The following is a 16,766-nucleotide window of genomic DNA, read 5'->3' on the forward strand; positions in this document are numbered from 1 at the left end:
TGTCAAATATGATTTCCCTTTCATAAAACCATGCTGACTCTGCTTGATTGAATTATACTTTTCCAAATGTCCTGCTACTGCTTTCTTAATAATGGACTCCAGCATTTTCCCAATGACAGATGTTAGGCTAACTGATCTATAGTTTCCTGCATCTTGTCTGTCTCCTTTTTTAAATAGGGGCATTAAATTTGCAGTTTTCCAATCCGCTATTCAAAAGAATAGTGATTACTTACATTGCATAATTGAATGTGTTCGTAATCTATTTATTGATAAGTCACCATTCTCTTTATAAACAAGGGTTTCAGATAAAACATTTTTTACAATATTTAACTGTTTCCATCACTTCACGTTAAAACTATGGTCAACACCTTTCCTCCATTTTGTTCTTTCTATTTTCAATTTTTATTTCAACATAAAAAATCATTACCAGTGAAAGAGATGCACCATAATTTTACTTTTTAAGTTAGTCTCAACATATTTGTATGTTGATATCATATGACAACACAGCACAAGAGTCACTGTTTGCATATAGTTATTTAAAGCCTATCTGGCACCGACTGGCCAATACCTGCTACATGAAGGATGATCATGGATATGTGAAATACAAGGTATTTATTCAAAATAAATATTTCCAAGGCACTAAGAATGACCTAATGCAACCAGATCATCATCTGGAAACTCACTTAAGCCGTAACTTGTTACTGTTCACGAGACTATAAATTTTTGTTCTACATTGATTTCCTTACCACTGGTGGTTTTACCAGCATGTAATCAGTATTCTATGAGGCAAGACAAAAAGGTATTTCTGATTTATAATGTATTGAATCTAGGAAGGCAAAGTGGATCAAATGATGAGACCTCTTGTATTACTAAGTTATTTTTAACAATGGTTAGATTATAGATGTAAATATAAACAATGATGAATTTATGGTAAGAGTTAAACTGTGCATTGCATAGTTCAGTGCTGTAAACAATAGGTGAAACTAGCAGTGAAGGGAGCTGGGTTTGTGGGAAGGAGGGGGGGGGCGTCAGGGAGAAGAGTCCGAAAGAAAAGTGAAACCCTCCATCCAAAGAAAATATATGGAAGTGCATGGACTCAGACAGAAGAGGTCCTTTTCTGGTGAAACAACATTCATTGGCTCCAAAATTAACAGCTGTATCAGGACTCAATATTGAACATAAATTAATTCATACAAAACAGGATACCAAACGAGTTACAGGTTTCCAACCAGAAACATAGGAACAGAAGTAGGCCATTCAGTACCTCAAGCCTGTTCTGCCATTCAATGAGATCATGGCTGATCAGTGACCTAACACCTAACCAGTGACCTTTGCTCAATATCCTTTTATACCTTTGGTGAACAAAAATCTATCAATCTCAGATTTAAAATTAACAATTGACGTAGCTTCAATTGTCATTTGCGAGAGAGAGTTCCAAACTTCTATCACCCTTTGCATGTAGAAATGTTTCTTAACGTCACCCCTGAAAGACCTGGCTCTAATTTTTAGACTATGCCCCCTAATCCTAGACAATCCAACTAGCAGAAGTAGTTTCTCTTTATCTACCCTATTCGTTCCCCTTAATATCTTGAAAACTTCAATCAACCTTCTAAATTCCTGCGAATATAACCTTAGTTTGTGTAATCTCTCCTTGTAACTTAACCCTTAGTCCAGGTATCATTCTGGTAAACCTACACTACGCTCGCTCCAAGGCCAATATATCCTTCCTAAAGTGTGATGCCCAGAACAGCTCAGAGCACTCCAAGTGTTGTCTAACCAGGGTACTGCATAGCTGCAGCATAACCCACTTGCAAACAAATTGCATGCTATGTCATAAAAATATAGTACAACACTGTACAATGCATTTATAACCCCAATAATTGTAGAGTGTGGTCTCACTTCAATTCAATGTTATTGCTAGGCCGAGTGAATTCCAGCCTCAGTTTTTTCTTTCAAGTAGTTTCCTTTCCATATCTGAATTGGTGTTTCTTCTAAACACTGAAATAAAGCCAGTGCTTTTCTGTCCATACCAGTAATTTAAAATAACTTATAAATTGCACTTGGTAAATTATTTAAAATAGTCTAATTCAGATTCTACAGAAGTAGTAAAGACATGTGAGTAAGCCTGTTACAGTACAGCAGTATCAGTGAGCAGGAAATAGCATCTCATCATTCAATACAGAACATCAAACATCTCTCTTTTCATCTGGAATTTATTTTTAATTTTAACAGATAATCGGTTTAAAAAAAAAATATACAAACAATTGGCACTTAAAACATTGTTAAAACTATCTAACTAGAAAAAAAATAAAGCACCAACACAAACTATTGCTTAAGGAAACCCCAAAAAACTTCATGGAAGAATGATGGATGAGCAAAAAATAACTGACATTCCCTTTAGGAAATTAGGGTTAATTTTCTTTGCTTGATTTCTTTTAAAATCAGAAATTGTTTGTTGCCAAAAGGAGAATTTCATGAACTGAATTAAACGTGCAAATTAAGAATTATTTGTAACATATGGAACTCTTCGACGAAGTAATGGAGAAGGTTGATGTGAATATGAATTTGAAGAAGTTGTTTGATAAAGTACCACCTAATAGACTTATTAGCAAAAATGAAGCCCATGGGATTAAAGGGGTAGTGGCAGCATGGATATAAAATTGGCTGAGAGACAGAAAGCAGCGAGTAGTGCTGAATGGTTGTTTTTCAGACTGGAGGAAAGTATACAGTGGTGTTCCCCAGGAGTTAGTATTGGGACCACTGTTCTTTTTAATATATATTATTACTGACCTGGATTTAGGTATACAGGGCATAATTTCAAAGTTTGCAGATGATATAAAACTCATAAATGTAGTAAACACTAAGAACAATAGTAGCAGACTTCAGGAGGACATAGACTGGTGAAATGGGAAGACACATGGTAAATAACATTTAGTGAAGAGGAGTGTGAAGTGATGCAATATTAGAAGATTGAGAAGAGACAATTTATCTGGTACAATTTTAAACAGGGTGCAGGAACAGAGGTACACATACACAAATCTTTAAATGGTGGCAGGACAAATTGATAAGGCTGTTAAAGCAAATGGGATCCTGGTCTTTACAAATAGAGGCATAGAATACAAAAGTAAGGAAGTTATGCTAAACCTTTATAAATAGTTGGTTAGGCCTCAACTGGAGTACTGTGTACAATTCTAGGAATTAAGGGTTATGGGGAGCGGATGGGTAAGCGGAGCTGAGTCCACGGCCAGATCAGCCATGATCTTGTTGAATGGCGGAGCAGGCTCGAGGGGCTAGATGGCCTACTCCTGTTCCTAATTCTTATGTTCTTATGTTTTTATGTAGTCACCACACAAGGATATCAAGGCCTTGGAGAGGGTGCAGAAAAGATTTATTAGATTGGTATCAGGGATGAAGGACTTCAGTTACGTGGAGAGACTGGAGAAGCTGGAATTGTTCTCCTTAGAGTAGAGAAAGTTAAGGGGAGATTTAATAGAAGTGTTCAAAATGTTGAATGATTTTGATACAGTAAATAATGAGAAACTGTTTCCACTGGCAAGAGGGGCAAAAAAGATGGGTGGATGAGAATTAAATTTTTTTTTTTAAAAACGCAGTGCATGATGATGATCTGGAATGCACTGCCTGAAAGTGGGGTGGAAGCAGATTCAATAGTAATTTTCAAAAGGGAATTGGATAAATACTTGGAAGTGGAAAAAATTGCAGGGCTATGGGGAAAAAGCAGAGGAGTGGGACTAACTGGATAGCTTTCAAAGAGCCGGCTTAGGCACGACAGGCCGAATAGCCTCCTTCTGTGTTGCTGGATTCCATGATAGATTATGGGAAAGAAATAATGGTTGTAAATGTCAAATCCAATAGTCATTTGCTCAATCTCAACACTACAAATTCTGTGATTATAAGTCAGAGACAGCTCAACAGTCCAACCTACTTTAGTAGATTCTCATCAGCTTTTAAGCAAAGCTGATAGGAGAGATCTGCCTCTACAGGATATCTTATTGCTGCCTATCAACCCTCTATGTCTACCACTGGTGGATAAAAAAAAACTCTTCGCCATATCTGTGTAAGTTGATCGCAAAAATACATGGATGATTAAAACAGGTCCAGGATATTGAAGGACAGTTTATGTAGTCTAGCCTTATTGTATATTTGAATTTAAACAGCAGACAATACCAGATTATTTAACGAACATGTGCAATGATGTGTTTCCATCTCACTGGAGTTGCTCTGTTGCAAAGTAGGTCCACTGCATGGAAGCATATTTCCTAATTCACACAGCAGCATCAGTCTTAGTAACTGCTTCTCAGCGTGAACTTCTCAGTTCTGCTATCCCCTTTTACTGTACCCTACAGCATTTTATTTGTTCCCTTTACATATCAACATGAGGCACTATTTCATAAACACTGAATTCCAAATATAACATACAAAAGGGATGAATTTCAGAGGATATAAGCCATGGTGCAAGGCCAATGAGGACATCCATTTTGTCCCACCATCTACCACTTCACATAATACATACATAGTATGCTTCTCATCTTGTTTCTGTGCAAGAAAAATGACCTACAACACATCGTATGAGAACAGACTACACAAAAAGGGGTGATCAATCACAGAAAAATAATCTGTGTGCATATACATTAAAACTTGTCATTTCTTGGAATAGGATTTTCATAAAATCTAAAGGGCAAAGTAATGCACTCTGAAAAGAGAGAAACTGGATGAGTAGGATTGACCTTTAAGATGCGTTTTACCCTCTTTCTCTTTCCCTCCCTCCTCCCCCAAACCCTAAAAAAAAAGTGTCAACAGTTTAGATACTCTACTTTGGTCAGCAGAATTGGGGGGGGTTACACTTTTTGATTCTTTTTTTCATTATTTTAGCATTTAATTTTAGATGACTATGGAGATTTCCATTTTATTTTGTTGCAAATGGTTTTGAAATGGTCTGTTTCTCAAACATGCTGCCGCACTAGTGACTGGACTCAAATGTAGTAAGTCAAAAATGCAAATTAATGTGTTAAAGCTATCTTGGACAAAACAAAATAAATGATTGTTAACAGAGTTTTCGTCCATTAATACGTGGGTTTATTAAAACAATAATCTCTGCCGTATGAATCGTATTCAAAAAACTTATGCCTATAAATCTTTAAGTCACATTTTAAGTCTCCCCTGCTTGCCTGCCCTCATCAAAAAAAGGGAAGGAACCAGATAACAAGAAAAAAATGCTCATTAAACTGGTGGAAATTAAGCATCCTTATCCATGCACAGTGCTTTGAGAATAGTGCAAAGCTGTCACATTCATTAACTCTTCATTAAAAAGTCTGCTTATTACTGCAATAAAGGATATAGCTTTAGAAGTGATTTGAGCTTATTTTTAAACTCAGCGTAGATGTTATTTCAGATATCATCACGGCAAAAAACAAACAACTAAGATGACCATTTGATTGAGGCTTTTGTGAAGGGCAGAAAATTCCAGGCCACAAGTGCCATTTCAGAGATTCTGATTAGCAAAAAATGCCTTGGTCTCTCCACATACTGGATTAACACAAAGTGGACAACGTAGACTCAACTGCTTGGAAGAGGGTTCTGCTGATTTTAGATGTGTATTTACCAAATCTGCCAGAGCCTGGAAAATAACAGTAATTAATTAGTACAAAAAATTCACACAAACAAGCACTTTTACTCAGAGAACCATCATTATCAATCAATAAGAAAATATTTACGATCAAGTAAATGAGTCAGGCCATGAGAGTACAGATTGTGGTGGAAAACAATTCAATTGCTGCTGATGACCTCCGTTTTAGGCTGCTCGGTATAACCTTGGTCTGTCCCACTTAGCATGGCCGTCAAGCCACACTTTATTAGTTTGTGGGACCATCTCTTCCAACCTGAGCATCAGACCCCAAAAATTAGTGGGGAGGACCCTTCAGGGTCAACTGGGTTAACATTGCTCAAGTCTTGTCTTAATATGATGTCTAAATCATAGGTCCAGTCACTTTTTCCCTTGTTATTGAACCTTGCTAACAACAGAATGATTTGCTAGGCCACTTCAGAGGGCAATAAGAGTCAACCACTTAATGTCAGACCGGACTCACCTGTATGGTAAGAGTGCTAGGTTCCCTTATTATTGGACATTAACAAATCAATGGACTTTTATGATAATCTGGCAGCTTTCATGGTCATTTTTTTTGGTACTACCTCACAAATTTCACAAGTTGCCATGGTGGAATTTGAACCCACGGCCTTTGGGTTGAGTGAGAAAGAACTGTAGTGAGTGGTTGTTAAATAACTATATCCAAGCCTTTACACAAAATGTGTAGCTGTGATACAGAGCCATACTGACCCAGATCTCTGATCTGATCCTGCTCTTTACTGGGTAGGCCAATTTCAGCCAGAGCAGCAGTTGAGATGCTGTAATCGATCTCAGTATCCCTGGACTAACAAGCTCAGCTGTGGCACTCTCTACGGGCAAGTCAACTCCCAACACTCATGATACAAGCTTACAAATGACACTTGGGAACTTAGCTGATGCACTGGAGGGCTGATGCTATCCCAACCCCAGCATGACTTTAGGAGAGGCCATGAAATAACAGAAATGATGAAAGACCAACAATTTCTACTGGATATCTGGTTGCTTAATCTAAAATCATTTAAATTATTTTTCATTCCGCTACCTCCAACCACCCCCCCGCCACACACACACACACACACACACCACACATACTAAAAGAAGCTCGAGACAAGAGTAACAGACAGCACATAATTTTTCCATTTCAAAGTTACTGTAATATATTAGTCATGATATACTGTACATTGTTGGCATAGTACCCTGGGTTCTGCACCCTCCATCCCCATTTTTACTTCTGTATTTCAGTAGAGAGTGAGCATGATAATGTGCTAAACAGTTTTTGTGCACAGGGGACTTGCAATACAGCATCCAACAAGCTTGGCAATTTCATTAATGTTTAATGCGCTGCTCTAGGTAAGTTTATTACATATATGCTACAAAGTTGAGTTTGCTTATTTTGTAAATTTAATCAAAAGGTATGCTATCTGATTTTTTTTTTTAAAGTCAATTTATCAAATGTCTGTAAGAACATAAGAAATAGGAACAGGAGTAGGCCATACGGCCCCTCGAGTCTACTCCACCATTCAATAAGATCATGGCTTATCTGATCATGGACTCAGCTAAACTTCCCTGCCCGCTCCCCATAACCCCTTATCCCCTTATCGTTTAAGAAACTGTCTATTTCTGTCTTAAATTTATTCAATGTCCCAGCTTCCACAGCTCTGAGGCAGCGGATTCCACAGATTTACAACCATCTGAGAAGAAATTTCTCCTCATCTCTTTTAAATGGGCGGCCCCTTATTCTAAGATCATACCCTCTAGTTCTAGTCTCCCCCATCAGTGGAAACATCCTCTCTACATCCACCTTGTCAAGCCCCCTCATAATCTTATACGTTTCGATAAGATCACCTCTCATTCTTCGGAATTCCAATGAGTAGAGGCCTAACCTACTCAACTTTTCCTCATAAGTCAATCCCCTCATCTCCAGAATCAACCTAGTGAACCTTCTCTGAACTGCCTCCAAAGAAAGTATATTCTTTCGTAAATATGAAAACCAAAACTGCACGCAGTATTCCAGGTTTGGCCACACCAATACCCTGTATAGCTGTAGCAAGACTTCCTTGCTTTTATACTCCATCCCCTTTGCAATAAAGGCCAAGATTCTATTGGACTTCCTAATCACTTGCTGTACCTGCATACTAACCTTTTGTGTTTCATGCACAAGTGCCCCCAAGTCCTGCTGTACTGCAGCACTTTGCAATCTTTCTCCATTTAAATAATAACTTGCTCTTTGATATTTTTCTGCCAAAGTGTATGACCTCACACTTTCCAACATTATACTCCATCTGCCAAATTTTTGCCCACTCACTTAGTCTGTCTATATCTTTTTGCAGATTTTGTGTCTCCTCCTCACACATTGCTTTTCCTCCCATCTTTGTATCGTCTATTAATGTTCATTATTGATTAAAAGCTTATGTAGTGTGAGAATGGACATAATAGCATCAAAATCAAGATGAGATTTTAGAGGACCTCTCAGTGAAATATAAAGACAGTCTAGTAATACTGATGTAGGACTAACGACTGACCTTGTGTTAGCCTGCTTTCAAGAAAACACTGTTGCAAAAAAATCACTAGTTTCATACAATACTGATACATATAAAAATATGATGCTTTTCTATCTATGGACTAACACCCAAAGATTTACTATTAGTACACTACTGGTATTTGTCATTTGATAGCTCAGACAATTATCAAATTCTGTACTACATAGAAACATAGAAAATAAGTGCAGGAGTAGGCCATTCGGCCCTTCGAGCTTGCACCATCATTTAATATGATCATGGCTCATCATGCAACTTCAGTACCCCATTCCTGCTTTCTCTCCATACCCCTTGATCCCTTTAGCCGTAAGGGCCACATCTAACTCCCTTTTGAATATATTTAACGAACTGGCCTCAACAACTTTCTGTGGTCGAGAATTCCACAGGTTCACAACTCTGAGCGAAGAAGTTTCTCCTCATCTCGGTCCTAAATGGCTTACCCCTTACCCTTAGACTGTGACCCCTGGTTCTGGACTTCCCCAACATCGGGAACATTCTTCCTGCATCTAATCTGTCCATTCCCGTCAGAATTTTATATGTTTCTATGAGATCCTCTCTTATTCTTCTAAATTCCAGTGAATATAAGCCTAGGTTATATTCACTGGTTCAAGACACTTATTCAACCCCTTTATTTTCTCTGCTAAAATTGGCAACAGACCTGTAATCGGCAAACTATCCTTTCACAAAAATAATCTCACAGGGAAAATAAATGTCTTTAGAAAGTTAGATAGAATAAAAATATATTACCTTTATAAAAAGCTGATTTCCATTTAGTGACTCAGCTCGCCTAATGTTCTCTACACCACACTGAAATGGATATCATGGAAGACAAAAAGTTTTTTTAAAGTTACTTAGAAACACATCTCACCAGTACTGCATTAGTTTCCTACTTTACACAAACCTAATTGATAGGAGACTAAGTGAGCAGTGGCTCATTGCACTGCCTTTTCATCACTGGGGTCAAATCCAGCTCGCACTGATGAAATGGAAATCTTTCAGATTTGTGCAGACGCAATCCAATTCCTAGTTGTCATAAGTGCACAGCATAAAAGTGTCCCTAATATAGCATTCATTGGCAATGTCACGCACGGGCTTTAATGATGGCTGATGTGAGAAGTGGAAAAAGTTACATGAGTGCAGTAAGGCATGCCTTTGAGGTTGGGGGTTAAGGTACATTAATGGGGCACAATAAAAGGTTTACACTGCAGCCCGCATGAAGTAACAATGACGACATTGAAATTTTTTTTTTTTAAGTATCTCGCTCCCCAGTATTCTTCACCTCAATGAGCAGAAGAGTCATCCATCAAATTCTTGGAAAAAATTAATTTGAACAAGCACAAATGATGCGCTCAATCTCATTTGTTCTGTCAAAAAGATTGAATAAAGATCAGGATCAGAGGGAGGAAAAACAAACGCTAGCCAAGCTATCACCTTGGGCCTCTCTCATTCCCCTCCAAGTGGCTGGATACAAAGCAACAAAAGCAGAGTCCAGATACATTTCATCTGCCTGCTTTATGTCAGAAAGGGCTCATTGATAGGAAGAATGCAGATAGCTTATGAGGGGGAGGAGGGAGGAGAAAGGAAAGAGTTAAACAATATATTTTCTGCAGTTTGACATGTGACTCTACAGCAAACACACAGCAGCTTTGTTGTACTAAACTTGATGGATGACAGATAAGTTTATTATAATGTGTTGTCACTTTTATAGAACTACTAGTTATAGTTATAGCAGATGCATTCGTTATAATCTACCAATATTCTCTGGACTCTGGGGAGGTACCAGCGGATTGGAAAGCAGCTAATGTAACGCCTCTGTTTAAAAAAGGGGGCAGACAAAAGGCAGGTAACTATAGGCCGGTTAGTTTAAGATCTGTAGTGGGGAAAATGCTTGAAACTATCATTAAGGAAGAAATAGCGGGACATCTAGATAGGAATAGTGCAATCAAGCAGACACAGCATGGATTCATGAAGGGGAAATGATGTTTAACTAATTTACTAGAATTCTTTGAGGATATAACAAGCATGGTGGATAGAGGTGTACCGATGGATGTGGTGTATTTAGATTTCCAAAAGGCATTCGATAAGGTGCCACACAAAAGGTTACTGCAGAAGATAGAGGTACGCGGAGTCAGAGGAAATTTATTAGCATGGATAGAGAATTGGTTGGCGAACAGAAAGCAGAGAGTCGGGATAAATGGGTCCTTTTTGGGTTGGAAATCGGTGGTTAGTGGTGAGCCACAGGGATCGGTGCTGGGACCACAACTGTTTACAATATACATAGATGACCTGGAAGAGGGGACAGAGTGTAGTGTAACAAAATTGGCAGATTGAAGTTGAATGTTCAGCCATGAACTCATTGAATGGCGGTGCAGGCTAGAAGGGCCGAATGGCCTACTCCTGCACCTATTTTCTATGTTTCTATGTTTCTATGACACAAAGATTAGTGGGAAAGCGGGTTGTGTAGAGGACACAAAGAGGCTGCAAAGAGATTTGGATAGGTTAAGCGAATGAGCTAAGGTTTGGCAGATGGAATACAATGTCGGAAAGTGTGAGGTCATCCACCTTGGGAAAAAAAAACAGTAAAAGGGAATATTATTTGAATGGGGAGAAATTACAACATGCTGAGGTGCAGAGGGACCTGGGGGTCCTTGTGCATGAATCCCAAAAAGTTAGTTTGCAGGTGCAGCAGGTAATCAGGAAGGCGAACGGAACGTTGGCCTTCATTGCGAGAGGGATGGAGTACAAAAGCAGGGAGGTCCTGCTGCAACTGTATAGAGTATTGGTGAGGCCGCACCTGGAGTACTGCGTGCAGTTTTGGTCACCTTACTTAAGGAAGGATATACTGACTCTGGAGGGGGTACAGAGACGATTCACTTGGCTGATTCCGGAGATGAGGGGGTTACCTTATGATGATAGATTGAGTAGACTGGGTCTTTACTCGTTGGAGTTCAGAAGGATGAGGGGTGATCTTATAGAAACATTTAAAATAATGAAAGGGATAGACAAGATAGAGGCAGAGAGGTTGTTTCCACTGGTCGGGGAGACTAGAACTAGGGGGCACAGCCTCAAAATATGGGGGAGCCAATTTAAAACCGAGTTGAGAAGGAATTTCTTCTCCCAGAGGGTTGTGAATCTGTGGAATTCTCTGCCCAAGGAAGCAGTTGAGGCTAGCTCATTGAATGTATTCAAGTCACAGATATAGATTTTTAACCAATAAGGGAATTAAGGGTTACGGGGAGCGGGCGGGTAAGTGGAGCTGAGTCCACGGCCAGATCAGCCATGATCTTGTTGAATGACGGAGCAGGCTCGAGGGGCTAGATGGCCTACTCCTGTTCCTAATTCTTATGTTCTTATGTACTGTACTTATCCCCTGACTGGTATCCATTCATTGTTCAGATACAGCATCACGAGTCAGTAAGTACAGTATTCAACTTGTATCCAGAGCTAACAGATGCACAAATTTAGTGAAAGAAGGGGGCAGTGAAATAATTAAGCAGTACTAAGGGCTGCAACAAAATATCACAAGGTGGGGGTGGAGGACATTGGCCCTGAAATTCTGGCCGGAGGCTTCCGACCCAAATTTTTTTTACGAAAGTAGCTGATGGTCCCGGAAGCGCCTTCGATTCCGGTCGGAGGCCTTCTTTTCCTGTGCATCGCAGCACGTCCCCGTCTTCGAGATACGGACGGAGAAGCTGGAGTCACGTGGGCCTGGACAACCAATCACGGTACAGTATTCTCATGATAGTAATAGGAACTCCGATTTTACGAGTTCCCATTACTATCAGAGAATAACTCCCTAAAACACCCAAACACAACATGATTCATTTTTTTAAAACTCATATATTTAAAATTAATTGAAATTAAAGTTAATTAAATGTTTTAGAAAAACAAAATATTCTGGGGATTAAAATTTGTTTTAACGTGTTTTAATAGGATTTAAAATAAACTTGCCTTAATGGACAGGGGTTTTAACTATAAAAATGTATATTTAAATTTAATTTTTATATGTTTTAAAACTCTTACGCTAAAGCAGGCGTAAAAGTTTCAAGGACATTCGCTGGGCAAATAGCCCAATCTCGCCCACGCGAATGTCCTTGCTGCAGGGATGCGGAAAAAACGGCTTTTGCCAGGCCTCGCCGGATCCATACGCATTCCGTACGGACCCGGCGAGGCCGGGATTTCACGCCCATTATTTAGATTTGGTGCAGCTGATTGTTATAAAATGTTCATTATGAGAGGATGTAATGTACTTTTCGGATGAAAACAACTTCATTATACAGCTGAAAAGAAAGCAAAGAAAACTAACGATGGCATCCTCATACCACATCTCAATTCTGCACAAAACGTAACTTGTAACAAACCCATGCATACTCTACCAGAGACCAACAATACACTCTTAAGAGTGCATTAAAAATGCAAGTAAGCCACCTTGACTGAGATTTACACTTGCATTTGTGGACCTACGGTTGTCTACAGAAGCTCTATTGACAGCAGTACAGTTTGGCCAGTATGTCACCGCCATGCCCCCACCCCAAACAAAAAATAAATGCCTACCTTCCTCAACCAATTATAAGGGGAAATTCTATGCACAATGGTCATATATCACAAAAACCATGGCAACTTACCTCATTGGCTAAGATTTGTGCATATTCTATATCAAGTTCATGGAGCGTTTCAATATGATCGCTGGTGAAAGCTATGGGGACCAGTAGTAAGTTTTTCTTGCCTCTCTCACACAATCCTTTGATGGTGTCATCCGTCGAAGGGCCAAGCCAAGGCATGGGACCAACCTGTATTAAAGAAAAGCATCGCAGACAGAGTTAATGGAGGTATCTTCACATCATCTCCAGGAGCTGCAGCACAATGTAATCAGTTCAGGTTATTTGCATTTTGTGTTACTGTATTTATGAAAGGAAACTCAATGATGCCAACAGATGCACGAATACATAACTGAATCAAATAAGTGTCAACAACAGTTGCAATGCATGTCATATGCCAGTAGGTGTCACTTGGTGACAGCATTTCATGTCAACTTGAAATCAAAAACCATTCTACTCTATAGTCCAACAATTTTCCTTCACGTAATTTTAACAGCTACTCTATAGAACCTCTATTTTGTCATTTCTGTATTCTAATCCAATTCAAACACAACTTGGTCGACTAAAATTTATTTGAAATTATTTCCAATTGGGGAAAAAGGCAAAGCAAAAACAGTTTGAACTGGACAGGTCCCAAAAGTACACAGCAAGGAGAAATTAACATATGAAGCTTCATTTTAGCTATACAGGATCAAAGGCTCCCAAGCAGGCAGGAGTCCCAAACTGGTATCTGTAGTACAAGTATACCATAAAATTCTCCAAACTGAATTATGCAGTTATGAATGATGATAGGTATTCAGTTGGACTCTAGATCTAGATCTACTGATGCTTCGACTATTTTATCATCATCATCACAGGCAGTCCCTCGGAATCGAAGAACACGCTTAAAATGAGTCTTTAGGTGGCTGAGTAGTCCAATACGAGACCCACAGTCCCTGTCACAGGTGGGACAGATAGTCGTTGAGGGTAAGGGAGAGTGGGACAGGTTTGCCGCACGCTCTTTCCACTGCCTGCGCTTGGCGATGAGACTCGAGGTGCTCAGTGCCCTCCCGGATGCACTTCCTCCACTTAGGGCGGTCTTTGGCCAGGGACTCCCAGGTGTCAATGGGGATGTTGCACTTTATCAGGGAGGCTTTGAGGGTGTCCTTGTAACGTTTCCTCTGCCCACTTTTGGTTCATCTGCTGTGAAGGAGTTCTGAGCAGAGCGCTTGCTTAGGGAGTCTCGTGTCTGGCATGTGGACAATGTGGCCTGCCCAGCGGAGCTGATCAAGTGTGGTCAGTGCTACAATGCTGAGGATGTTGGCCTGGTCGAGGACGCTAATGTTGGTGCATCTGTCTTCCATGGGGATTTGTGGGATCTTATAAGAACATAAGAAAAAGGAACAGGAGTAGGGCATATGGCCCCTCGAGCCTGCTCCGCCATTCAATAAGATCATGGCTGATCTGATCATGGACTCAGCTCCACTTCCACGTCCGCTCCCCATAACCCCTTATCCCTTTATTGCTCAAGAAACTTGTCTATTTCCGTCTTAAATTTATTCAATATTCCAGATTCCACAGCTCTCTGAGGCAGCAAATTCCACAGATTTACAACCCTCAGAGAAGAAATTCTTCCTCATCTATTTTAAATGGGCGGCCCTTATTCTAAGATAATGCCCTCTAGTTCTAGTCTCCCCCATCAGTGGAAACATCCTCTCTGCATCCACCTGGTCAAGCCCCCTCATAATCTTATACGGTTCGATAAGATCACCTCTCATTCTTCTGAACGCCAATCTACTCAACTTTTCCTCATAAGTCAACCCCCTCATCCCCGGAATCAACCTAGTTAACCTTCTCTGAACTGCCTCCAAAGCAAATATATCTTTTCGTAAATATTGAAACCAAAGCTGCACGCAGTATTCCAGGTGTGGCCTCACCAATACCTTGTATTGCTGTAGCAAGACTTCCCTGCTTTTATACTCCATCCCCTTTGCAATAAAGGCCAAGATACCACTGGCCTTCCTGATCACTTGCTGTACCTGCATACTATCCTTGTTTCATGCACAAGTACCCCCAGGTCCCGCTATACTGCATCACTTTGCAATCTTTCTCCATTTAAATAATAACTTGCTCTTTGATTTTTTTCTGCCAAAGTGCATGACCTCACACTTTGTCATCTTGCAGAGACATCGTTGGTGGTATTTCTCCAGCGACTTGAGGTGTCTACTGTACATGGTCCATGTCTCTGAGCCACACAGGAGGGCGGGTATTACTACAGCCCTGTAGACCATGAGCTTGGTGACAGATTTGAGGGCCTGGTCTTCAAACACTCTTTTCCTCGGGCAGCCAAGGGCTGCCCTGGCGCAATGGAGATGGTGTTGAATCTCGTCATCAATGTCTGCTCTTAACTACTGTGCTGGCACCTTCAAATGGCATTTCACATGGTTGGCTCACACTCAAAGGTCCTGCTCAACATTGGTTTAAGTAAGGCAAGCTATGAAGGGATGAGAAATAAATTTACCACAGTAAATTGAGCTGAAAGATTAATGGGTAAACCGACAAACAATGGGAAGTATTCAAAGAAGTACTTGGTACGATACAAACCAGTACATCAAGTCATCGACCGGAAACGTTAACTCTATTTCTCTATCCACAGATGCTGCCTGACCGACTGAGTATTTCCAGCATTTTCTGTTTTTATTTCAGTACATCAAGGGATATGGAACAAAGGCAAGTTAAATAGAGTTGAGGTACAGATCAGCCACAATCTATTTGAATGGCGCAACAGGTTCAAGGGGTTGAATATCCTATTCCAGTAATGTAACCTCCTATAAAAAGATTAATAATTGCATACACTAGTGGAAGTTACCTTAGATTGCCACACCAGTCTAAATGGGTTACTGAAATGTAATGTTTCCATGACTCGTTGGACAGTTGCTCCCACTTCCTGAGGATAGGGGTCACCTCGATTCACTACCTGAAATATAGACATTGCTAAATTTAAAAAAAAATAGTTTTGCTGGATGGGAAAATATAGTTTGTTTAAAAACAAAACTTGTTCCCAATTAACACCATATATAATGAAACTATTCCAGTCAGCTTATTGTGAAAGACCTCACAACTGGAGTTTCCATCCAATATTATTCCAGTTGTTCACTTTATAGACAGAGTTTATTTTCATACCTTTCAAAATAGAATGAAGATATGGGGTGTCAGATCCTATTCACAGCACCTCTTTAGCCTACCCAACCCCATAACAGCCATATTTATTTTTTTGCATTTGGCACAGAAAGAATCTTTACAATATACTGCATACTTGACAACCAATACAAGTTTAATGTCTAAATTCATTACACAGAAAACGTCCATGGTATTGGCCCATAAATTGTATACAGCGCCAAAGGACAAATTACAACAGTATTTCCTCGACTAACAATTCAATTATTCAAAAATCAATATTAGATCCCACCCTAATCTGGTGCTACTGTCCATCCTCACAGTTGCAGTACAAACACTATGCATAATCATTTCCCTAGGCACAAAGCTCCACATCAGTTCCAGACAGAATTTGAACAGACTATGATTTAAAGCAGTTAACAAACAGGTTTCCTCACCGGAACAAAAATACTAGTTATTAGACCAAATTTGGTTTTGTTCCAAGGACTATTATAGCTCCGAACATTGCTCCAACTCCCCGCAACAAATTTTTCCAAGAAGGTAGAATTTTTGAAAAGATTACATGCAGTATTCAAAACTCCTCTAACACAACATGGATCTTGGTGAGCTCATGAAGTTTCAGCAGTGAGGATACTTGGTATCCTGACCAACATTTATTCCTCAAACAACACAACCAAAACAGTTATACAGGTGCAACGTTCCGAATCCGGAACTCCGAAAAGCGTAATTGTGCGAAAACCGGACAATTTGCGCATAGCGGATGGAGTCGCCTGGAATCAAGTCTGAAATCCGGAATCCTCGACCGAATCCGTGCCGGATTTCAGACCTCGACGC

General features: G+C 39.8%; 1 protein-coding gene across 2 annotated transcripts in view; it reads right to left on the minus strand.

Annotated features, from left to right (window-relative positions):
• Positions 1-595: 595 nt before the first annotated feature.
• fech (ferrochelatase) overlaps positions 596-16,766 on the minus strand; it is a 61,749-nt gene continuing 45,578 nt past the window's right edge. For both annotated transcript variants that reach the window (XM_070867651.1, XM_070867641.1), the window contains 4 exons: positions 15,625-15,732; positions 12,804-12,968; positions 8,926-8,985; positions 596-5,635 (listed from right to left, as the gene is read on the minus strand). In XM_070867651.1, coding sequence (XP_070723752.1) covers positions 5,501-5,635; positions 8,926-8,985; positions 12,804-12,968; positions 15,625-15,732 — 468 coding nt within the window. In that variant the 3' untranslated portion in view covers positions 596-5,500. The remainder of the gene's footprint in view (positions 5,636-8,925; positions 8,986-12,803; positions 12,969-15,624; positions 15,733-16,766) is intronic.

Source organism: Pristiophorus japonicus, chromosome 2, assembly GCF_044704955.1.
Source record: "Pristiophorus japonicus isolate sPriJap1 chromosome 2, sPriJap1.hap1, whole genome shotgun sequence".
Classification (NCBI taxonomy): Eukaryota; Metazoa; Chordata; class Chondrichthyes; family Pristiophoridae; genus Pristiophorus; species Pristiophorus japonicus.